This window comes from Castor canadensis, chromosome 15 (assembly GCF_047511655.1).
Source record: "Castor canadensis chromosome 15, mCasCan1.hap1v2, whole genome shotgun sequence".
NCBI lineage: Eukaryota > Metazoa > Chordata > Mammalia > Rodentia > Castoridae > Castor > Castor canadensis.
Window position 1 is genome coordinate 90,715,275 of NC_133400.1, and position 26,035 is coordinate 90,741,309.

At 39.5% G+C, this 26,035-nt stretch overlaps 1 protein-coding gene across 2 annotated transcripts; it reads right to left on the reverse strand.

The window, feature by feature from the left end:
- Akr1e2 (aldo-keto reductase family 1 member E2) lies at positions 1-25,851 on the reverse strand. Of its 2 annotated transcripts, XM_020154278.2 has the most exons (10): positions 25,745-25,851; positions 22,671-22,838; positions 20,484-20,600; positions 19,628-19,705; positions 17,844-17,966; positions 15,179-15,276; positions 12,685-12,757; positions 12,006-12,089; positions 8,962-9,044; positions 1-8,689 (listed from the first exon to the last, which is right to left on the reverse strand). In XM_020154278.2, exons 1-10 carry the CDS (start codon positions 25,781-25,783, stop codon positions 8,647-8,649), a joined length of 906 nt encoding a protein of 301 aa, XP_020009867.1. In that variant the 5' UTR covers positions 25,784-25,851; the 3' UTR covers positions 1-8,646. The 2 variants fall into 2 exon arrangements, with proteins under 2 accessions (XP_020009867.1, XP_073912848.1); XM_074056747.1 differs by lacking the exon at positions 22,671-22,838 and having other exon boundaries at positions 25,745-25,837.
- Between the last annotated feature and the right edge of the window lie 184 nt (positions 25,852-26,035).

The window sequence follows — 26,035 nt, forward strand, 5'->3', positions numbered from 1 at the left end:
CAGGATTGCAAAGAATGCAATTTATTATGGAGACTTACTGACATAAATGTTGTCCTACAAGGCAAAAAGACCAAGTGGATCTCTGCAATTAGGGTCAGAAGGAGGGATATTGGTGACAGAAGTGACTTCGATCAAACTAGAATGTACCTGGTTTAACTTAAGCTAGTAGCAAAGAGTGAGGCACATTCCTGGTACCAGTATTCACTTGTAAAGCTTCACTGCACATACTGTTCTAATAATAATTTTGTATACTTATGGTTTGCTGGAAAACTAAGCAGGAAAACCATCATATTGTCACTCAGAGTAATCATGATGGAGTCCAACAAGATGGCAGCAGTCTTGTCAAGCCGAATCCATACAGTTTCCATTGCAATAATGGTTCCGTGTATTCCAAACATACATCTGCTTGTCTGCTTCTCTATTTTTTATTTTTCTCTCAGACATTCTAAGCATTGAAAATAAACTTTAAACATTTCATTTACCCTCCACCCAACATAAGAAGTAAAATTATGAATATATCTTAATCACTTTTCATTTCCTTCCCTTCCTTACCCTGTAAAAGTTAATTAGTAGTATAAATTTTATATTTACATGTCTATACATATCTTTATCCTTTCCCCACTTTTGTATATATCCACCAAGAAACAGTAGAGGGTCTATGAACACTACTGTTCTCTAAGTATTATTCTAACAAATGACAACAAGAAAACATTTTTTGCAACTGGAATTAGCTATAAGGTTTTTATTTTGGTTTTCAACATCCGAGGCAGCTGAACTCTCATTAATAACTACATAAATGTAAATTAAAAAATAGTGCTCCATTTCAACCCTCTTTAGCTGTAATTTTATTATTCAATATTGGTAGTGATTGACACACTCATAAATTAAAATAATATGGTGACTTAGTCAAACTTCTGGAAATACATTTTAATATACATATTAAAGATGTTAAAATTGGTTTATGTCTTAAACAAGAATGTGATTTATCAGGTGTTCTAAAGGATATAAATTAAAAGGTTTTAAAAATGGCATAATTTGTGAAAGTTTTTACAATCAAATGGAGTCATATTCATCAAGCTTTAACCTAGTAAAAAAGTAAAACAAATAAATCAAGATGAGAAGTTATGAAAGGGATCTAATGAACATATGCAACAGGAACTATGCAGAAGATACTTTGGCAGAACCACACCATTTGCATAAAAGCCACCAAAAACATCTACACAGAACTCTGTTCAACTTCAGGTAAGTGCCATGTTTGTCATTGATCTTTGTAGCCAAGAATTGTTTCAAAATATTTTATTTAATCCTCCTCAATTTGCCTTTAAAAACTTCCCCTTTCCTCAACCTCCCTAAATATACTTATATTTTTCTATAGTCTGTGTGTGTTCCTACTGCAATGTTCTGCTATTTCCTCAAAATACTGTTATTCTTTGGCGAGTTTCTGACTGTGTTACTTAGGTTGACATAACTAGTGTCCAAAAGTGACCATGGTACTGATATTCAACCCTTTGGAGCGCCCACTCTCTGCTTCTTTGACTTGATTCTTTTAAATTTTATTTTTATTTTACTGACCTAGTGAGGCTTTTCTCAGGTCATGCTTCTGCTCTCTTTTTCAATATATAGGCTTATACTTATTTGTGTTAGACATTTCAAGGTATACGTCTGACTTAAAAACAAATAAACAGGTAACAGTGTAATACAGTGTACATTGCTTCCTATATACCAAAAATAAGAATGTAATTTTTTAATTTTTGAGATTATAGTGACTTTTTTCCAACATATCAATTTTCATAAATCATATTAGTAAAAATTATTAGAGTAGGTGAATGAGAGTGCCTCACTATGTAGCTTAAGTTGTCCTCAAACTTGTGATCGTCAAACTTGTGATCCTCTTGCTTTAGATTCTCTAGTACAGATATTACAGGCATGTACTACAAACCATGCTGGTGTAAGGGTTTGAGATGATTTTAATACTTAGCAAAGAAACTTTTCCCCCAGTAAATATTTAAACTAATCCTTTTCTTATCATTTGAATGCTTTTATTCCTTACACAAATGCATCATAGTAAGATCCGGGGTAAGAAATACTCTATGCATTTTCAGAAAATTTAGTGAAGTTACGTAAAAGATAAAAATCTGGAAGTTGATTTTCTTAAAACTTTGTGTTCTGCTAACATTTAAAAGTCTTTATATGTACCTGGGGCATATGCAACTGAAAACAAGTGTCACAGCTCTGACCCCTAATAAGCTGACACAACTTACCAGGAAACTTAGCCAGCTTCCTTCCTTATAAGAGTCCTGTCTTCATCTTTTCTCCCACTGTTTTTCTTGGCTTCTCAAATGTATTTCTTATTATACACTAGTTCTTTCTCAGAATTAGAAATGTATCCATGTTAAAATCCATTCCAGATATCCCTGGGCCCTGCTACTCACAGATAAAGACAAGCTCACCTATCCTGGGTGCATGACTTCCTCAACTCTTACCATCTCCCTAATAGACATATGGCGTCTTCACAAGCAGCAACGTGCATGGGAATCTGGGGATACTTACAAGAAAGGACAGTTTCTCACTAGCCATAAAACATTTTGGCAAATATATACAACACATAGAGTATGTCTCTGTGCAATTTTGAGTCACATTTCATAAGAATTTACTGGGACTGTCTAGCTGAGATTAAGCTATTGAACTGTACAAATGTTTACTAGAAATTTGTTCAATAACAAGATTGCCAAATTCCCTAAGAGTATAAGTTATGCAAAGTGACCATGAGGTTACTTTCTGTTGTGACCGGGCAAAACCATGGCTAGAGTCATCCCCAAAGTAGCTCCTATGAGAGACTGCCCCAAATCATGCCAAGATGGAACCAATAAGAATTCCAAAGAAGCTCTAAAACCCAGAGTGGTCAGTCCAAGCTAATTATTATTACAACTTCCTTGCAACACATAAAAAGATAAGATATATTCTACCTATGGTGGTTAGCAGGGTATAAAGTTCATGTGAGAACTTAAAGAATTTGGTCCCAGGTGGAGGCTAGTGTGTATATGTGTGTGCCAGCATATTTGATCTTTCAGTGTTTCAGTAAACTACCTAAACATCTTTCCTAGCTTCTGAGAATGTTCAGGACCTTGGATTGGGTTCAAGCCTGGAGGGAAAACATGCACTGGTGATGTAACACAGTAATCACCTTCTATTGTTTGGTAGTGACAAAGGAAAAATCCATTTCTCATCACTGTTTTTTGTCTTTAGTTTATATTTATCCTCATATTGCAATGACAAAGTGCCCAGTGGGGATAAGTATCTATTGAGTTGATTAACTGCCAGACTTAATCAAGTTATCAGAAAAACAAGCCTGTTGACACAAGGAGAATCCCTTGAAGAGTGCCAGTGTGTAAGCGGAATTAACATGAAATCGACATTACCTGAAAATACCAAGGCAGAGGAGAGCTTTGAGAGCTCCAATCTCAGATTTAAAAAACAAGATGTATACAGCTTTAAATTACTATTTGAAAAGGGAATTAGGAAATACTGAGTGTGACCACATAAACTCTATGAAACTTCTTAAGCTTTACAACTTCCTAGGGTTCACCTATTTTTGTTATCTGCTGTTTCTTTCCTCACAGTGATTTTACACAGTGTAAGAAATATAAAAATCAAGTAAGTAGTGCAAAGATTGCCATCTCCTGTCAGCACAGTAAATAAATAAGTGCAGTGAGTGTTCCCCAAGCGCCACCTGGTGGTAGACCTAACTGATACTTTTCATGTGGGCGAAGGAAATGCATGAACTGTAACTAATCAATCCTTTTATTAAGGATTCCATATTTGCAAATTTGCCTACTCACTAATATTTATTTTTAACCTTAAAATCAATATTCGGGTGTTTTTTATTGTGGTCTAAAGCTTTGAAGTGCTGCTTAGCATCCTTCCGTGGAGTTCTTGCTATTCAAACAGGACAGATTTGGGAAAGTCCTGGTTAGGTTGAGTCTTGCCTTCATTTGGTCATCTTTGTATGAATGACTCCAGTGGTTGGGGGGTTGGGGTTACCCTCTCTCCCCTGGCTTTTTTTTTAACGGTTTTTTAGCTGATGTTCATTAAGAGAGTACTTAGAACTGCCACCAATGAAAGGAAATACTGTCTAAGAAAGTGCATTTCTTTAAAGAGCTGTGTCATACCATCCTTTGGGCCGTCTGCTGGAAAAGTAGAATCGAGTCTCAAATAATGCCTTTTTAATTGTATCCTCTAGTATTATAGATGCAGGACAGTACTGTATCATACCTCTGTGAATGTAAAGTACCTTGCACCTGCTTTATGATACGGAGTAGTGACTGTGCTTTATCAGAGCTCTTTTTAATGATGTTACTCTAGAATGTTTTCTTTCTAAATGATGATTGAGAAGCTAATAAAAAAAAAATGGTGCCAGGTACCACAACAGTAACAGAAAATTGCTGTTTTCTGGGGTTTTGTTTTTTTTTACTTTTTCACTTTTGTTGTTGTTGTTTTGTTTTGGTTTTTTTGTTGTTTTAATGGAGTGTGCTAGATGTCTCTATAATTTTGTTCAGATGACTGCAGAACCTGGAAAAGCTGTTGCTGCTATTGATGCAAAACATACTGCTATGATTGGTCTTTTTATATAAATATAAATATATATATATAATTTGAATTTTTGGAAACTTTAGCTGTGCTGTCAACTTTGGAAAAAAGTATCCCAGTTTACTGTGTTGAGTTGGCATTGTACAGAAATTAATAGCCATATTGGTCTAGAAACGTTAAACTTAATTTTTTTCCATTTGTACAGGGGTAACGCACTGTATTAAATATGTAAGGTCTTATCTACGTGAGTTTGATTACAGAAACTAATAAAGTATTCTCTAAATAATGAAAAAAAAAGGATTCCATATTTGCAAATTTGCCTACTCACTAATATTTATTTTTTACCTTAAAATCAATATTCAGGTGTTTTTTATGATCATTCATGAGACTGCATATAACAGTTAAAATTTTAGTTCTAGACTCCTTGTTCCAACTCTTATGCCATAAACAGGTATCCTTTACATGGTCCAGTTAGTGCCACATGTTTCTTATTTTGTGTTTCCTGTTGACTTCACTTTTAAATGGTGCCAACCACAGTGCTGAAGTGTTGTCTCGTTTTCCTAAGTCAAGAAGAGGTGGTGTATTTTATGTAGAAAATATGTGTTAGATCAGGTTTGTTCAAGCATGAGTTATGATGTTGTTGGCAGTGAGTTCAATGTCAATGAATCCTCAATTTGTATTTTAAAAGGCATCTTTAAACAGAAACAGACATAAAGCAAAGTTAAGTATTGCTCAATTATGGAAATATGGTTATCAAAGTATCAAGAAAACCTAAGTCTCTAATTCCCCTGGGAATAATAACTGAGTGCTTACTACTTTGGGGTAGAAAGATGCTGTAGAACATTACTAATATAAATATTAACAATTGAATATTCTTAGATTTTACTTAAAAATGTTACAGGAAGTTATAGCATTGAACTACAGAAAATGATATGCAACAGTATCATTCACCAAAAAATACTTTGTCCAAGGCTAATATCTCATGAATTCAACCTAAAAATTCTGAACTCTGGGATAGAATTCAGTTCTGCAAAGTAAGAGCAACTCTAATCTAGTGAACAGGGCTCAAAGCTTAAAGCTCAAATTGAAGCTCTGCTCTGGACCAGATGGGCAGCCTCACAGACATTACATTCTTCTGTTAAAAAGAATTGGCACCTTTCTGGAAAGCTTCATGAGGACAGACTGGGATGTATACAATCTGTGACACTCCCTTAGTAATGAAGACGACTCTGTCAAAGCAAAATGACCCCTTACCTCTGCTACTATACACAGAATCAAAGACTTATAAACCTGCTTCTTGAAACTTAAGTAGAAAAGGTGGCCTCGACATCACTAAGTTCTTTAGGTTCTCTAGGTATTAAAAGTAATCTGCAGACTGTACAAGCTCTGTCCCAAGACCCATTGAAAAGGATAGGGTCCTGACTGGGTGGTCTTAAGGCAGAACTGACTATGTCTTCCCCTTTAATGCTTGGCATGTCCATTGAACTCCAGTTGGCTCATATACATATTCACAAGAGACTGACTATGCCTGAAAGCAAAGGCCTGGGGCTTCCATGTCTTTTCCTAATTCACAGTTCTGGCTTACACCTGGCTCTGGAAGAGCAGTGAGATGTCATCTTTTCACATTACAGACTGGGCCAAGTTCTGGGCCATCATTAATGTTTGATTCTATCTCCTCTCCTATCTTAAGTAGAATGCGTGAACTCTACCAACCCATTACAAGTTACAGAATCATCTTAATGTCAGTTAAGCTTAAGAAAAATGTTTCTTCTGAGCAATGGTTTAGGTGAAAGTGATCAGATGTGTGCCTCTGGGAGGAAAAGAAAATATAAAACACACACAAGTACACACATGGTGTACTATGTGCCGATGACTGAGCTATGTGCGCTATGTCATTTAATTCTCACACTCCCAGATACTGAAGGAAAATTTAAACTCTAAGAGATCAAATAATTTGTATAGTCACTTGCATATCAAGTTAATAAACAATAAGGAGCCATGAACGTGGAAACAATTAAAGTCCATAGTGGTGGATGTGGGGAAGAGTCTGAAAGTCTCCAATTATATGAAGGTGGTAGGAGACCTATGAAGTTTCTCCCATTCCTGAGGGTCATTACAGACGGTCTTCTTTTTAAAACTTTCTTTGAAGATTTAGTTAAACTATGACATCTGACTCTGATTCTACCCCCACTGTGATGACCCGCACAGGAGGTTATTGTATCAGTAGCAAATAACTTTCTACAGCAAACCCTAGGAGACTTCTACATGCCTAACTAGCAGTCAGTCTGTGTGAGGAATTGAGCAAAATGGTGATACTACTGCTAACAATAACAGTTCATTCTCATTGAGAACTATTTCAGAGCAGGCACTGTCTTAACAATTCATGTGAGAACTACCCACATTGAACACAGAAGGAAACCGAGGCCTAGAAGGTCAAGTAGTCTGCTCAGGCTCACAGAGCTAAAAAATCATCACTTTTGACTACAAAACCCATACTCCAAACTCAGCTAGCCTGTCCATGATAAGATGGAAACAAGAGATGATATGGATGAAAATCATCCTCAAAGCAGGCTCCTTACGCCACTAGGTGATCCCTCCATTCCCTTGAGCCTTGTGCCAGATGGCGCAGGGACTTTGACAGGTTGTGCAAGGACTGGGGTGGGGACATTGAAAGAGCGAGAGAGTCTAAGAGTGCCATGGGACAAGCAACTTTTTTTTCTGCTTAAGTTCCCTTTAGATCAACACCAAAGCCAGTGAGTTAAATAGAAATTATGAAACTGAAGACACAGAAGTAGGGCAAACACTCTGAAAGGAGGCTGCGAGAGACAGTACTAAGCTCTTTAAAGTATACCCTGCTCGATACCTTAAAACAACTGAGGCCAATAGGAAAAGGGGAACAGGTACTAGAGAAAAGGTTAGATCAAAAAGAGTTAACCTAGAAGGTAACACCCACCCACAGAAATCAATGTGAGTCAATGCCCTGTATAGCTATCCTTATCTCAACCAGCAAAACCCCTTGTTCCTTCCTATTATTGCTTATACTCTCTCTTCAACAAAATTAGAAATAAGGGCAAAATAGTTTCTGCTGGGTATTGCGGGGGGAGAGGGAGGGGGCGGAGTGGGTGGTAAGGGAGGGGGTGGGGGCAGCGGGGAGAAATGAACCAAGCCTTGTATGCACATATGAATAATAAAAGAAAAATGAAAAAAGAAAAAAATAATAAAATAAAGTATACCCTGCTCTTAACAAGTTGTAGGAGTGAGCACCCCACCCTTCAGAAAAGAAAAAAGACTTATGGCCTCTTCCTGATAGCATCTGAGCAGGCTAGCCAATGAGCATGCATTGGGAAAGGAGACAGATTTCTTCTCTGATTTAGGGTTTCCAGAGATACAATTTGATTTTTCAGAAGATTTAATTCATAAATAGCATTAAAAACTTAAAATTTAGATCTTAAATAAGAAAATAAAGCCTCTATTTTGACTGAAATGGAGCCTCAGATCTGATATGTTCAGGTATGGATTTTCCTTTAGAATAATCTAGAAGGCACTGGCAGTCCAGAGAAGGGAGTAAAGGTATAACAACTGGCCCTGGGTTGATGACTACTGAAGCCCAGAAATGGTTATTGATTATACTGTTTTCTCAACTCTTGGGTATTGTTTAAATATTTCCATCAGGCAGTATTTTCTTAAAATGTGAAGGTAAATTTAATTAATGAATTATTGATAACCTTTTTTGGAGAAGAGAGGCCCCACAGACTGACTTGTAGAAATTATGTCACACTCTGTGCTGCACCGATCCCTACCGATTATGTGGTCCCTGGGCAATGACATGACCCTCACAGCACTTCCCTCTTACTACCTCACAGAACAAGTCAGTTCTTTGGATTTCTCAGAGAACTTCTCTTCCAAGCAGGAATCCACCCATCTCTAACTCTATTGCTCTCATTCCTGGCCACAGCTGCCTCTGGCACTGTGACCACAGAGCCTCTGCAGAGGTGGTCAATGGTTCCAGCCTTCGCGATTTGTCTAGCTGAGCAGAAGTGAGGAAGAGGGAAGCTGCCTTCAGTATTCTATGTGGAAAGGATAGTCTTTGTGATGTTCAGTTCTGAAAAGCAGAACAACAAATAAAAAAACAGAAACAAAGAATAGTTATTTTAGGAGAAACATTTCAAATGATAGTTATGCATTTTTAATTCCATAGTTTATAAATTAGTCTTTGGCTTTATTCATTGGCCCACCCTCAAACAGAAAAAAAATTCTGATACACAGGTTTAATTTACCTAGAATGCATGCAGTTAATGACTGTGTAGGAACCTGTCATCTGATCTGTGTATCACTCCCACTATTTCAAAAAGGAGATAAAGGAGGCATATTTACGTGGGGAATGTGGCCAGTCGGAGATTCCTATCTAGAATTAAAAGGTCATCCATATCTTCCTCTGTTAATTCAAAATCAAACACCTGGAGCCAAAATAAAATGTTTTTAGGAAACTTAGTTCAATTCACATATAATTGGACACATATTACCTATAAAGCAGTGTATTAAACTGGCAAGGGACCAAAAGATGTAACAGAATACTTCATTAGACACCTGGTATTTCCCCCTGAATTACAGCTTAGACTCTCACAATGCACTTTGATTTTCACCATTTGACTGATACTGGCAGAGCCTCAGTTACATTTAAGAAAACTTGGAAAGATGGGATATGTACTGCTTTCATCTAGTGGAAGTAAAGAACATGTGGGAATACTCAAAAGGTATAAGAAAGAATTTTTTCCCCTGACCTGCCTCTTGCCCTCAAAAAATGAAACTATTTGCTCATTCATTCCATCAACTAGGGAGTTGCTTGGGCCCTGACCTCATTAACTCTAACAGCACACACATTATAGAATACTTTTTTATGAGTAATCATGTTTTCTTCCTTTTAAAATTACATTATCACCTTTCCACCTTTTATCCCCAACACAATAGCGGACCATAACCCATTTCCACAACAGCATTTCACCATGAGTATCATCACCCACTGACACTTAGGGGCTGAACTGAAGGAGAAGGAACTGAAGGTTTATCAAGTGACTCCAACATGCCCCACGAAAGGTAAGAGTCCAGTGGGACCCCCAACCACTACCCCCAGAAATGACTATCCTGAAGTCTGAAAATAGTTACGTAAGGTAAACAGAAATTTTGGCTGGAGGGAGAGTTGGAGCAGTGGAATAGTTTGTATTAATGGGGAAAAGTAAATAATTCTGGAAGAGTCCCTAAAATAAAGGGCAGAGCAGCTATGGTGCAGCCTTATTGTGTGAGTTCTCTGGGCTGTAAGAGAAAGCACTGGCCCTGTGCTTGAACTCTGAGTCTCTGGCCAACTCGAAGGGTAAGCCCCAGTACTCCTTCCCTGTTTGACACCTGTCTTCTCCCTGGTTAAGCTCACATACCCAGCTCCTGGTTTCTCCTGACATAAGTGGAATTTCCTCCTGAACCTGGTAAACCATTATTGCTTTCTTCCCTCAACGATCAGGTCAAATCTCTTGGCATTCTCAGCATCACAATCCTGTCCGGCTGTCCAATGGACAGCATTTTCTTTAATATATGGCTGACCTAGTGCAAGGGACACAGAATTATGACCACGCCCTGAGGTCCCTAAGATGTACCCACTGTCATGGGGCTGTGTGATGCCAAAGCACTGGCAGTTAGAGAGAAATGAAGGGTAGTTGTAGGTCTTCCTAACACCTGCTGAGCGTCTTCATGCAGGTATGACCATTATAGGTATTCAGGTAGGGCTCTTTACATTGGAAGGATAAGAGGATCTTCTCTAGCCTATGACCTTCCAGGAGAAATCATGGCTGCCCTAAAGGGGCCCAAGAATACCTTTGCTAAGCCCAGCTATGTGTCAGATGTTAGATACCATACAGCAAATTCTAATGACTGGACCAAGATCAGAGGCATAATTCTAGGAGGCCTGTCTGTCAGAAGTCATTGAGAGAACTGAGTTTACAGCTTAGCCAAATTCACACTCCTCAGGCTTAAGGGTTAGCTGACTGGCTGAAGTCTGGGCCATTTGAAGGCAAGAGTGCTGCAGGGAGGATGAAGAGAAGTGAAATGTGCAGTTGGCAAGTGGGAAGGGGTGTCTACTCTTACAGACAAGGGCCCAGGAGAGAGAACACTATGAGCACTATGACATACACTGTCCCCTTCCCATGGTTTCCCCATCCTGTCTTCCCTGTTTCTACTACTGCAAATACCGCAACCGCCAGTGAAGAAGATGCACCCCACCCTAACCAACACAATATGCACAAACACAATGAACCTGAGGGCACAGCACAATTACAGATAAGTAAAATAGTAAACATCTATGGAGGAAAATGGGTTGTCTAGCTATTGTACTGAGCCCTGAGGATATAGCAGTGTCTCATGAAGCTAATAGAAAGCTCAAAAACCCACTTGACTTCTGGGAAGAGTAATATGTCTACTGAAGACACTTGCAGTCCCCAGCTCACAAATATAAGCATATGGTATGGAGATGACTAATGAATGTGGGCTCAAAACAATGCCTACTGCTCATGACGGATTTCTTATGAATGATTTCAGTGACTGATGGCAGCTTATATCATCAGGTGCTTCTAAATACCAGGCACGATGCTAGCCACTTTGCATGCATATAACATTTAACCCTTACAACACTTTGTGAGATGGGTACTCAGATGAAGTATCTAAAGCTGAGAGAGGCCACACAGTTGTTAAGTGTCGGTGGGCCTATAGGAATCTCAAGCCCATGATCCTAACTGCTGTTCAGTTCATTGTGTCTTCTGGATTGAAGGCATGCAGGGTTCCAAAAACAAATTTTACACACTTCTCCAATTCATTGAGGTTAAAATTGCCTCAAAAGAACTTTTAGCATTTTGTACACATTCTAGAAAATAATCCTACCTCTCAAAAGTCACTTTGAATTGGAATCTCTTAACACAATACTCAAGGAAGGTGCTCTTGAGAGACCAGTGAGCATGCATTCATGTGGCAGAGACTGGCTATCTACCCACCAAACTTCTTCCCCTTCCATCTGAGTACACACTGGGCAACATCCAGCTTCCTTTGAGGGTCAGTGTGGCCACATGACTGTGGAGTTGTGATGCTCCTAAACCTGGACCATTAAAATCTGTCCCATGAGGTAGTCTTTCTTCCTTCTCCATTTTGGGCTGAACAGAGAAGATACCAAGCCCTAGGGGAGAGGAAGTTCTGAGATGGATGGATTCTTATATCACTGAGTGAATGGCTGAGTGTAAACACAGTGCAAAAGAACAGCCCCCTGTTGTGTCAAGGCACAGAGATCCTGGGGATATTTGTTATGGCAGTTAGTCAGTCCTTAATTAGGTATTAATTATACGTGATCCAAACCCTCTAGCATAAAAGACAGAAAACATACCTACCTGGATATTCTCCTGAATCCGCTTAGGGTTGACAGATTTGGGAATAACTATCACATTCCTCTGGATATGAAATCGGATCAAAATCTGCAGGAGAAAAAAAAATCTATTATTCAGAAGGAAATCAGAGGAAACAAAATCTAAGCCATCTTCCTAACAGTTTGTGTTTTATTTTCCAATAAGAGTCCAAAAGTCTTCATACCAAAGTCCTTTAGAAATCAAACTGGTTATTTTCCAAATAGTTTTATCAGTATATCTGTAATGACTGCTATTGGCACAAAGTGAAGGTCAGAGCACCTGCTCACGCCTTAATGAGAATTTTTTTAACACCTGAATAATACTCCAAATAAACTGGATGTTAGAACAAGAAACAAAATAATAAAGGACTTTCTGTTCCCCCTCACACTAGCTGTCCAAGCAGTTAGTTCGTAGGGCAGAGGGGAATGTCTGAGAGCTCATCCTGGACCCTGACAGTCAAGAAAGCAAGAATGTATGGCTTGATGAATGAGAAAATGGAGTTAACCAACTTACTTCTCCACACTGGAAAGATCTGATGAGTCATCAAACTCATCGAAGTAAAGTTATCCCTTCCTAGAACTGACAAGCCTCAGGACTCCAAGAGGGGAGGGCATAAAGAGATACACTCCCAGCAGAGGACAGCTGCCCCCCTCCCATCCTATACCTGAGCAGGAGACTTGTTATGTTTCCTTGCAATAATCTGAACCATGGGATCATTCAACAAGTCGATTCCACCACTGGAGAGACATAGCACAAAGAGAATGGTGAGCCAGAAGAGCCAACAGAGGAGCTAAAAACAAACTTCTCCAACATGAAGTATCTGTTACTTTCTTATCATGATAATATGTTCAGTCTTAGAAATTTAAACAATGCAGAAAAGCACACCACCCCAAATCCATTCTCGAGAAGATAACCACTATTAACACTTTGCAGAATATAGCTACACATCATTACTTTTAATGCATATTTTGTACTTTTTAATAAAGAACCACATGGTACCATTAGAACTCATAGGCAATGGGTCCTCCACAGGACTCTCAGATTCCTACAGTAGGACCTAACAACCCATCTACACCACCATTCATCTATAGTTGATGATGATGATAATTTCAAAACCTTTCACCCCAAATGCCATGAAAAGTTGGTATAGTGAACATATGGAGCCTTTACCACAATAGATTTTGAAGGCTATGACAGGGTATCCCTCAACCTCAACATCCATCCAGGACAGAGACAGGCTGTAATAACTATGGGAGTCATTTTTTCCCAAAAAATATTAAACAATTACCACATTCCAAGGTCTGGGTTAGTTACAGTTCTCAAAGGATCCTGAAGGAACTAAACTGAGTAAATGTTTTCTTGCATAGGGTCAGGGTTCCAGATGTGTCCCCACTCAGTCTATCAGAGGCCCTTCTACCCCAAAGGTTGGTCACTGAATGGAACCCAGCCTTCTGCCAACTCCCCACCTGTTAAGTTCAAACATATCTGCCTCATTTCACCTGTAAAATACATAGGTGGTAACATGGAAAACATTTCAGCCTTTTCTACCTTCTGATATGTCCCAAGCACTGAGCTAGAGTCTAGAATAGATTAATAAGATATGGTCCCTGCATCCAAGTAGTTTCAAATAAAGGAAGAGAATGAAATAAAGGAAGAGAGTGAGAAAAGAACAATGACCAAATGGTCTAAGAAGGGCTATGCAGAAAATATAAAACAGGGGCTTGGGAGGGCTGCTTGGAGGAGATTCTGCTATTTAAACTTAAATCAGAAATGGTCACTAAGGGGAGAGGGAGGGTAAAAGACAGAAGTTAAGAAGGTGAATATTATTGTACTTTCTATAAAAGAATTAATACAGAATTTTTAAGCCTGTTGAAATCACCATAAGAAGGGGACTAAGGTAAAAAGGAGAAAAATGAGGGGATGAACTTATTTGGATTATAACACATATATACCTGGAAATGTCACAATGAAATTTCCTGTATAACTATCTTAAACAAACAAAAATGCCTTTTTTCAAAAATGGAGAACAGGAAGGTAAAACAGATCCTGTCTGGGGTTGATACCAGTGGAAGGGGGATATAAGGAAAGGGTGTAGGAGGATGAATATGGTGGAAATATTGTGTACTCATGTATGAAAATGGAAAAACGAGACATGTTGAAACTATTCCAGGAATAGAGGGAGGAGGGATAAAGAAAAATGATGCAGGAGGTGAGTTCAACTGTGGTATAAGATCTTTTATACATGTTACAATGTACCCCCAGTACAACAATTATACAATTAAAAAAATTTAAGAAGAGAAATGGAGTTAACCAGATTTTAAAAGTAGAGTTTTAGGTAAACAGAATACTACATGCAAAGTCACAGAGACTAGGAAGAACATTCTATCCAAGGAACTACAAGTAGTTTCATTTTGATGATTCACTGAAGGTTTGCAGGAAGGGGGAGAAATGAAGCCAGAGGCCAGTAGGGGCCAGGTCAGCTGAGCCTCACAGGCCAAGACTTGACTTTCAAGCAGGAAAGTGACATGATCATACAGAAATAGCTCCTTTCACCTACCATGTGAACAATATAGTGGAATGGGGTGGGTCTGGGAGGGAGTTACAGGTTTACCCTAGGACCTTAGGGAATCTTTGGTTCACTAAGATAGGGATAATGATAGTAGGAATCAAAAGGCAGATTAATGGATCTTGTTGCTGGATTGGATTGGGGGAATGGGAAAGAGATGATTTCCTTGTTTATGGCTTGAGTAGGTGGTGGCTCCTTAGCTGATAGAGGGAGCACAGTACAAATTCCACGTTCTGGGATAAGACAATTTGTAGGATTCACCTTATATAACAACTATGAGGTCTGTGATGTGCACTGGAAGAAAGGTCAGCAGTTAACTGATAAACTAGTAGGAAGTTCAGCAAAGCAGTCACTTCACACTGGTTCTGTCTCTTAAAAGGCCCTGCCCCCGATAGGGCAGCCCACTCTAAGTGGCTCTCTGGCTTCCAGTGAAGCTCTCCATCACCATTCCAGAGGTGATGATGGTAGTGATCCTCCCACACCTCGCTTACCCCTTCTTAGAGAAGGTCTTCCAACTCTCAAAATGAAATGGGAGGGTGGCATCTATGTCCAGCTAAGACTTGGACTGACACAGCCACTGATAAATCCTTACCATGAGCCACCAAGAGGACGGTAAGCAGTCACAGACACGTCTCTGGCTTGGCAAAAACTAATGAGTTTCTTCTGAGCAAGATATGGGTGGCATTCAATCTACAAATAGAATCACAGTATATTAGAAAAACTCAGACTAACAGCTCTACAAGAGAACATCTACCACAGTGTCTTGGCTGTCACCAACTAGGCACACCACTGCTCCTTGAGGCCAAGTGTCTTCATCCACAAGTGAGAAGGGTAGACTATGCCATTTCTGTGATGCTAGGTGCTCTAAAGTTCTTTGAATCCACAGACTTTCAAATACCTGATCTCTTAGAAAATCTGCAAAACTTCATACCTCCCATCTCTCTCTTGTTGGTTATTTTCCTTTATAACACTTATAATTAACTGACACCTCAGATTTTTTGCTTATTTTCCACCTATTGTCACTATGATTTAAGCTTCATGAAGATGGGAATCTTTGCATTGTTCATGGATGTACTCTGACAAGAAGAACAAATTGGATGTATAGCAGGTGCTCAGTAGCATCTGTTTAGTGAATGAAATCAGAGAGTTATATGTGACAAATATATGCTACAGATGACATTAATGAACATTTTAAAGATCTTGAGAGCAGGGTTGCTCTCTCCATATTATCTAAATTCTCATGCACAGATAAGCTGGGGATGTAGCTCCTTGGCAAAGGAAAGAGGAAAGAAAGGAAAGGAAAGGAAGAAAGGAAGGAAGGAAGAGAGGAAGGAAGGAGGGAGGGAGGGAAGGAAGAGGGAGAGAGGAAGAAAGAAAGAAAGAAAAAGAAAAGAAGGAAAGAAAGAAAGAAAGAAAGAAATTCTCATGTACAATTCCAGATTATTACTAGATTTAAAATGCATGCTCATATAAAGGGAATTGAAGATAACTGTGAATAGTGCCTTTGCTCTCAGGATCAGTCCACAGAGAGCAGAACTAGCTTCCAGGAAAGTCTCCCAAAGAGAAACTGGTCTTTTTGGAAACCTCCATATCCTGTGTTCCTGGGTGTCCACCACCTTGTCATAAACAGACCTTTCAACACACGTGTTCTCCCTGCATTAGACAATAACCACTCCTAGTCATTTAAAGGGCTCATCAATAAAAAATATGGACACAAAATAGAAGCTATTATGCATATAAACAGATTCTTTGCTTATAAGGTTTTCAAAGAGGCTAAACTATGTTGAGACAGGTTAGTAGCTGCTATTTGGGGTAGTGACTAGAAGACGACACAAAGGGGAGCTTCTGGAAGTCTGAGGATATTGTTTCTTTCTCTGGGTGCTGAGTTTTTGAGCATGTTAACTTGCAAAAACTCATCCACATATGTATCCTACTATTCATGCTCTTTTCTGCATCTATGTTGAACAGTAATTCAAAAATAAAAGCAAAGCAAATGTTTTATACTTTTTATTATTTTGGGCAGTACTGTCAAGATCTCATGCTTGCTAGACAGGAGCTCTTCCACTTGAGCATACCCTTGAGTCTCTTTTGCTTTGATTATTTTTCAAAGAGTCTTAAGTTTTTTGCCTGGTTCAAGCCCCAGATAGGACCAACCAAAATTCTCCTACCTTCACTTCCCACATTGCTGGGATTTCAGGTGTGTGCCTCCAGTCCTGGCTTATTGGTTAAGGTAAATTGTTGCTAACTTTTTGCTGGCCTTGAACTGTAATCCTCTAGATCTCTGCCTTCTGAGTACCTAGGATTATAAGCACAAACCACCATGCCTGGCCTGGCTTTATTTTTAATAGTCTTAAACTGGAAATTACCCAAGTGCTTACCCAGTGTCCATCAGCAGTAGAATGTGTAAGTACATTGTGGTATATTCAGACAATAGTATAATACACAGAAGTAAGAATAAGTGACCTGCACTCTCATTGCACATAGACAAACTAACAAACACAAGGCTGTGTGGAAGAATCTAGACCCAAGAATCAATATGCATTACTATTTTATCTATAAACATCAGTAGCTAGCCCATGCTTTTAGACGACAGAACACAGCTACCCCTCACAAGGCCAAGCATGCTGTCTGGAAAAGAGAAGTGTGGTAGTGAGTCACTGGGTCACTGGTCATGCTCTGTTTCATGGTGTGGACCCAGTTCACAGAGTTATATTTGGTTTATAAGAACTCATCAAGTTCCAGCTTACTTTTCTATATATGTACATTACACACACATAAAAAGTTTAAGTGAAATAAAGTACTGGATGTACAAAGCCTGTCAGTCAGACTGGCAAATGCAGTATTCCTTTCCTCACAAGTCTTTTATTGCATTAAAAAAACAGAAGTATGAAGCCCTGTTTTTACATTCTGAGAGCCTGGAGTAAATACCTTCAGACATACATTCCTTTTCTGTTCCCAGTCTGCACGGGCAGAAGAGGCAAAGGGAAGGACTTCATTCCTCTAAAGAGGCCCAAGGGGGTCTTCCAAAATGCTGGCCCTTGTGAATACACCCAATAACCTCCCTGTAATTATATGTGGAGAACCAAGCCCTAACCACACAGGACTTATGGAAATCCATGTGGCCACTCACCCTGCCTAAGATACAATTTTGACAGTCAGTGGACAAAAATACCTGTTCCCTACTTCACCTATCCTCCCTTTCCAGTATGGCCACATGGAGGTAACATCTTAAACTTTCTGAGTATTTTCCAACTTACCTGGTTAGTTATTGGCTTGAACCTCAAATTAGGCTTATCTAAAATCTTCTCAAGCTGTTTATGGTTGAAGTTTGACACTCCAATATTCTTCACCAGTCCAGCAATCACCAGGTCCTCCATGGCCTAAAACAGAACAAAGAACTCTGCTGGGCACACAGGCATTGTCTACTCCATTGACAAGCCACATTCCTCAGAGACTTCACAGAGCAATCTAAAACTACCCTTCCCCAGTCCTTTTAAAACATTTACTTGAAGCTTCAAAATAACTTCTGCACTCAAGGTCTAGAACCTGTTCCATTTCTTCATAGCTAGGGGAAACTGGGCAATTTATATGACTTCGCCATACCTTGAGTTCCTCATCTGAAAAATGAGGACAATATTATCTATATCACAGGGATGTTTTAAGTTTACAGGAAATGATGTACAAAAGCATTTATCTAAGGTGATATTCTAGCAAACATTCAGCTCATGTTCTTACCTTTAGCCCTGAATATTTGTTGACATTATTTAGCAATTATGTCCACTGCTGATTTTGTTATTTTTCTTTCTACGTAGATAATCAACTTAAGCACAGTGACATATCATCATTCTCCAAATCCACTTTCACATTTCACCTTTTTAGGAATTTGAGGGCAGACTCACCTAAAGCTCTAAGCTGCTTACTGACCAGTAAGAAAGTCTGCCCTCTGCTTCAGGAAGAGCATGGCCTTCATGTCAGTCAGTAGTCAGGGTCTGAAGGGTCATGAGACCAGAAACCGAGGAGTTATGGTATACCCCTTACACCTTGATTTGGCCACAATCATCAGAATCTCACTTATGCTGCAGGGAAAATGTAGAGTTTAACCCAAATCTTTCAAGAGAGGAAACCCAGTGTGACAGAAAGAGCTGGAACCTCCTAGTACTGGTCCTGACACCTCAGATAAACCTGGCCAGTTTCTGTGTTTCACTGCTTCATGGGAGGGAAGGATGGTAAGGCCTCGCCCAGGAACTTCTCCCTGGTGATGGCCCTCTTGCCACTCTCCCTGGTTGACAATAGGCACTCCTGTGGCTTCATCTATCTGTCTTACACTGATGATTCCAGATATCATCTCATGAACTTAAGCTCTGCTCTAAACTCAGCAAGTACAAATTTGAACTGTTCCCCATGATGTTAAGCCAGACCACGAATACAGCTGTGCAAGAGCCCATAGCCTCAGGGAATCTTGCATGGAGATTCTCAAAGCTACTGATTCCTTAACTTTCCTGCTCACTACTTTACTTCAAGCCCTCACCATTTTTCATGTGGAGCCTGGAAACAGGCTTGACACTTGGTAATCCTCCCTGCATACTTCTCCTACCTCCCCAACACAAACTTTACCATGATCGCAATGTTATGGTGCTAAAGTGCTTAAAAGAGAACTATAAGGTGGTACAAAGTATAGTAGTGGTTACCACTGGGTAATGGGAACATGGATTTTTAAGTTTCCTCTTGAAATTCTTCTGTATTTTCTAGAATAAACATGATATTTTAATTAAGAATAAATATTTGAGGGGGAAAGGAGGTCTCTATTAATTATTGTTAATAGTATGATGTAGACACATCATACTAAGCTAAAAATAACAAGAAAGTTATTTGACATCCCTGAGTTCTTTGAGTATTCATTCCTAATTCATACCATAATCCTCCTGTCTCAAGTAGATGAATCTGGTGTATTTGAACACAAGAAGTTGAAGGTCTCACAAAACTTCCTACTTAGATGTCTCTGAGCAGAGAAGAAACTGCCAAGTGGTGTGACTCAGCTTACCTCCCATGTGTCCAGGAAGTCCGTGTCACTGGGTATAACCATGCCATTGTGATCTAAAGGCAACTCTTTTTCTCCAGGCTGTGAGAACCAGAAGACAAATAGCTTACTGGGACTTATGATCAACTGTGATGAGGAGGCTGGATAGGGAGAGGATTCAGATGTAGGGGAAGAACTCAATGTCAGCAGATCTATGTCTAACCCTCAGTCCTGTGACTAGGTAATACCAGTCTGGCCATTTCCCTTCTCCAGGTTTCAATCTCCACCTTCATAAGACCAAGGGCCACATGGAGAGTATGGCCAGCAAAGTCCTTGCCAGAGTTGAAGTTCAATGTTCACATCTCAAAAGAGGCAAGGACGACACTGAATCCCTGCTAACTGCTAAAAACGTTTAATCATTTCAGGTAAAGACTGGGGGAGAAGGGGGCTTTTTTTCATGTCTTAAGAGCAAAACCTTCTTCCAACTCCACTGTTAGAATCTTCTCTTCTTTTCTTCAAATTTCTATCATAACGAGAATAATGAAGTAAGAATACAAAGATGTACAGGAGGTAGAAGGCAGAGAAAGACACCCACAAGGATGAAAATCAACTTTCCTTCTGAGCAGTTGCAGGTATTGATATTTAACCTGCCTACCTCACTCATGCACAATCCACCTACCTAGCATGTTACATGGCAAGTATAAGAAAACACATATTTATTTAATGAACCTTAATCATTCAGTATGTTGAAAGTTCCCCAATCCATACCTTAGAAGTATTTTCTACGATGAACTGAAGCAGCTGTTTCACTTCAAACCCACCTCCCATTTTGATATTTGAATAGACCCTCAAACAAGTCTAACTACCAACTGAACTGTACCTTGAAACCCATGGGCCAGTGTATGAGGTAGAGGTCCAAGTAATCCAACTTTAAGGCCTTTAGACTCATGATGCATGCTGTTTTCACCAAGGACTTCTTGTGGTAGGTGCACCACAGCTATAGTAGAAGAAGGAGAACATTGTCACAAGGCCACAATCCTCAGCTAACACACCATCCATGATTTTCCCCAAAAAACATTATCTGGAAAACCAAAACATCTAAAATGAGATGACCACAAATACAACATGACAACTTCAGATGGTCAGACAGTGATACTATATTCAGAAAAGTATTATGGGCCTCCATAGCAGACCTGATTTTGCCCAACTCATATTCAAGGGAAGATCAGGACATGGAAGTTAATGGGAAATTAATGGGAAGGACTGGCAGTTACTTGCATCCACTGGGACCAAAAGAAAACTATGTTGACAGCCAAAAAATATGAGTAACAATCAGAAGAATTTTTATATCATGTTTTCAATTCCTATAGACTTTATGTTTAAGGTTTTCTGTTATTTTAAGGTACCATAATCATGCAGGTTGAACCAGGTAAGCTTATATTTATTTAGCTATTTTCTTCCACTCTTCTAGATATGAAGAGAAATTTATAATTGTTATTTCCTCACTACATTTTTATTAACTATGATAGAAGCTACCCTGAAAGCTCTGTCACAGTAAGTCAAGTAAAAAATGAGGTAAATGAAAATAAAAGGCACTAAAAAAACAAATAAAAAAGACAAATACAGTCTGAACAAAAATAAGAAAAGATAGACAAGAATAGTTATTTCTAGATGGTAAGTATATAAGTAACTTACTTATTTTTAATTATACTTTAATTATCCTTCCACATTTCCAAAATAATGAATAAACTTCCACTTTTGACAATGATCCACTTGGAAGCAATTTACCCTAAGGTCATGGAATGAGTTACCTACCCGCCTCCCTACCTTGAGCATTCAGAAGAAAATCTCCTTCCTTGGTCAAGTACACACCAAGCTTTCTCTCTTACTCTCTTTGCTTCGGTATAGACAGCAATGATGGATTAAAAAATTAAAGTAAAATTGAAAGGCAAATCCACCATAAAAGCAACACTGAATTTTGGAATTATGGAATTTTTGGTTTGTAAATTACTCAGGAGATTGATTATCAAATTCAAACCTCAGTTTACAAATGCTGAAGTTGTGATGCTCAGTTGTCTGATAGCTGAGACACACATAGTTCCTGAATGACCTCTAGAATATGTGACTAACTTCTGGTCTTTACATTCTGCCTCAAGGCCAAAAGCAAAGGAATTCTTTAATTTTCTACTATCTTAGTCTATCATATACATCTTCTAAGGGTATATTTCCTAGCTATCCTACACATCCATTCTCCTTTTCCATCCATCTCTTACTGTGCCAGTTCAGGCCTTCATCATCTCCTACCTATGTTGTGTTATATGTCCTAACAAGTCTCCTGCCTCTTTCTCAGTCATCTCAAATGTATGCTCATTGGATCTTTTACATTATCCCACTGATAACACAAGGCTTACTTACATATACTATAAACTTCTCTACTAAAAAATCATCTAGTTTTTTAAGTCTTTAGGAAAAAGTATGTGCTCCTTAAATGGTACACCAACACCTGTATGACCTGGCCCCTGTCTGCCTCTCTGGCCTCAATTCTCATTACTCTCTGCAGCTTCCTATTTCATGATCTGAGAACACAAAGCTTCCATATTCTATGCTGGCTCATGTCCTGTGCCTCTGCTCCATATGTTCTCTGTTTCTAAACCATCTCCAACACCTTCACCTGCATCATTACCAAAGTTTCCTATTCAGCAGATCTAGGGTAGAACTTAGAATCTGGATTTTAACAATCACCTTGGGTGATTCTGAGTTTGGGAATTACTGTGTAGACAGAGTTTATGAAGACTGGAACTTTATCCTATCCACCACCATAGCCATGTGACCATCACTGCGTTGCATGAATGGATTGCAAATTGAGGGATCTCTGTGCATTCCCACCCCAAGCAAATAAAGCTACATATAACACAGCTGGACATGTTCATGAAGGTGTGAAATTTCTTGTTAATTCTGATTCAAGTTCAAGACAAAGTCATCAACTCCATGATAGGTTATTTCAGCTCTCCTATTTTCGAAGACCATGGGGTTGAGACCCTACTGTGCTAGCATGGAAAAGCCCCACCTTACTGACAATGAACAGGTCCTCTCGAGTCACAACACCCTCCTTGATCTTGTAATGGATTCCTGCTCCAACTTCACTCTCATTGTGGTATAAGTAAGCGCAATCAAAGTGTCGGTACCCCAGGTCAATAGCCACCTTTACTGCATCAGTCACTTCTCCTGGAGAGGCCTGAAGAACCAACAACACAGAAGTGTCATTCTCACAGTCATGGAAACCCAAATCCAATCTCCTCCTTGTCACCTGAGAAAGTAGAATCAAGTAATAACTACAAATTTAAGCCACTAAATTGGTACTGGTATCAACTGGTCCTAAATTAGGGAACAGCATAGTTAGGAAGGAATTTATTAATAAAGTTCTAGTTTTACTTATTTAGGGATAGACAAACTACAGGTATTTTTGGTATCTGAAGAGAACTGAATAGATACTGTGTTTCAAAGGAAATAAAAAAAGAAATTAGAATGAATAATACTGAGACACAAAGAGGTATATGGTCCATCCTCAGAAACCATCTGGTCAAGCTGTAAACACAAATAGGCATATACTTGCAGAGATAATCTATTGCACAAAGGAGCATATGTCAAAATCCAAACAAAATGTCTGAATGCCATAATTAGTAAAGAGAGAAGTTTAGAAAAGGGAACAGTCACTGTAAACTGGGCTTTAGGAAGGGAAAGTTCTACAACTTGGAGAAGTCTCACAGGAAGAAGACTCACAATCTCACAAAATCACAATTCATTAAGGGTTTGTATTTCACAAAGTCCCTTTTCACTTGAGCCTCCAGTAAAGTTATGAAATATACCAGAATAATTATCTTCATTTAAAAAAATCATATTCAGAGTGGTGGAAAGTTAATAAATCAAACACTAACCTTATGTTAGAGAAAACAAAAACAAGGTGTTATCAATAGACTAGGAAAAAAATTAAGTAGATCAATCTAGAAAAGCCTGAAACTGGTTATTTGAACAACTTTAATAAAGCAGATCAACCTCTAGCAAGATTGGTCAAGACCAATTTTTAAATGACACGAATAAAAAGCAGTCTATGAAGGTAAAATATATTTAACAGAAAATAAGCCAGGAATGGTGGCGAACATGTGCAATTCCAGTTACTTGGGAATCTGAGGCAAAAGGATCTAGAGTTCAAGGCCAGCCTAGACAAAGTTACTCTGAGACCTCATCTGAAAAGCAAAATACAAATAAAAGGGCTGGTGGTGTGGTTCACATGGTACAGTGCTTACCTAATATTCACTTAACTTCAACCCCCAATACAAGAAAAAAATAAAGTGACCAATAACTGTGTGTCAACAATTTAGGAAAATGAAAAGAAATAGAAAAACTCCTAGAACAACTTAACTCAAGAAGAAATAAAATTTGAATAGTTCTGTAATTGTTAAAGAAATGAAACAATTAGAAAAAGAAAAAACACAGAGTTCCACAAAATTTTCAAGAAAAAATTCCAAGTTTACACAAAATCTTTCAGATAACAGGAAAAGAAGGAATACTTCCAACTTATTCCACAAAACGATATTAGCCCTGTAATCAGCTTAAACCTATAATTCTTACTGAATGGCTGTGAAATGCATGTCCCTGGCTAGCTGCTGAGGACCAATATAAACAAAATATAGTCTCTAAAAGTTTGTGTGAATAGGAGAAATAATTTAATTAATATTTTGACCACCAGGGATTGAGTATTCTAATCATGATTCAACCAATGACTCTCTATGTGACTTCTTACTTGAACATTTTTTAAAATCAAGGATTAAGTTTTATTTTTATTTGCTTGACTATGAGCACATGATAAAAGCGAGAGCACACAAGGAAGGGGTGAGGATAGGTAAGACACCTAAAAAACTAGCTAGCATTTGTTGCCCTTAACGCAGAGAAACTAAAGCAGATACCTTAAAAGCAACTGAGGCCAATAGGAAAAGGGGAACAGGTACTAGAGAAAAGGTTAGATCAAGAAGAATTAACCTAGAAGGTAACAGCCACGCACAGGAAATCAATGTGAGTCAATGCCCTGTATAGCTATCCTTATCTCAACCAGCAAAAACCCTTGTCCCTTCCTGTTATTGCTTATACTCTCTCTACAACAAAATTAGAAATAAGGGCAAATAGTTTCTGCTGGGTATTGGGGGGGGAGAGGGAGGGGGCGGAGTGGGTGGTAAGGGAGGGGGTGGGGGCAGGGGGGAGAAATGAACCAAGCCTTGTATGCACAAATGAATAATAAAAGAAAAAGGAAAAAAAAAGGGCATATTTGAAAGGTGTTTTAGTTAGTGCTGCCTCTGAAATCACTGGCGGGAATAACAAAGTTCAAAGCAGAGAGAGTTACAACCTGTCTCTGCCATCAGGGAATAGGTATATCAGCTGCTATTGAGCTATTAATAGACAGGAAAGAAAATGAAGCTCAAAGTTCTTTTCAAAGGCAACTTGGCAATTCCTAGCTCTTCCATAGAGATGACGCTCCCAGTGATCCAGTTTGCTCCTGAGATCTAGTTAGATGCCTGGATCTGCTTTCCGCAAGCCTCCCAGCCTCTCCTGCGGGCTTTGGCACCTTCACTGCTGGAGGATTACTGCCTGCCCGCTCTGCTTCCACTCCGAAATGCCTGGCTGCACCCCACTGCCAGACAGCTCGTCTAAATATGGCAGCCGTTTACACAGAAGGTTCATCCTACATTCCAAAAATGATTCTTTGGGGATGGGGGATGCTGTGCAGTCGGTGCAACTGCGTCCACGAAACCCGAGGTTAAGGATTATTTTGGCTTTAACATGCTTAGCCCAGCTGATTTCGCAGCGGGCAAGCATTTCAGGTTCTTGAAAAAGGTTGTTTCGCAAAGAGAGGCTGATCTGTTCTTTTTTCCCCCCACAGGCTGTTCACCGGGCACAAATGACAGATGGACACCGCTGGATGACCTGGACCAGGTCAGAACCACTGGCCAGAGCTCGGTCTCCTGGGCCTGGCGGAGCACCGAAAATCCCGGGACTCTCCGAGGATGGGCGCCCAGGGAAAGGATTCGCCCGCCCGGAAGTCCCCCAAATCAAAAGCTCCCGCCCCTGGGGCCCGCAGCCCAACTTCACCTTCCAGGTGCCCAGGCCTAATATAGGGATCTTCTCCATGGCGCCCAGCTGCCAACGCGCCACTGGTGAGGGAGGCGGCCCGAGTCACGGCTGCAGCGACCGGGGGCGGGAGGCGCTGAGCGGCGGGCTCCCTGATTGGCGGGAGCCGACGGCGGCGCACACCCAGATTGGCTGGAAATCTGCGCCTTAGTTGGTTGGCAGTGCTGGCGGCCAATGAGCCTAAAATTGGTGCTTCCGGTTGACAGTGTCGCCCACGTTACTGAGGGTCAGAGCACCTGTGTGGGGGTTATT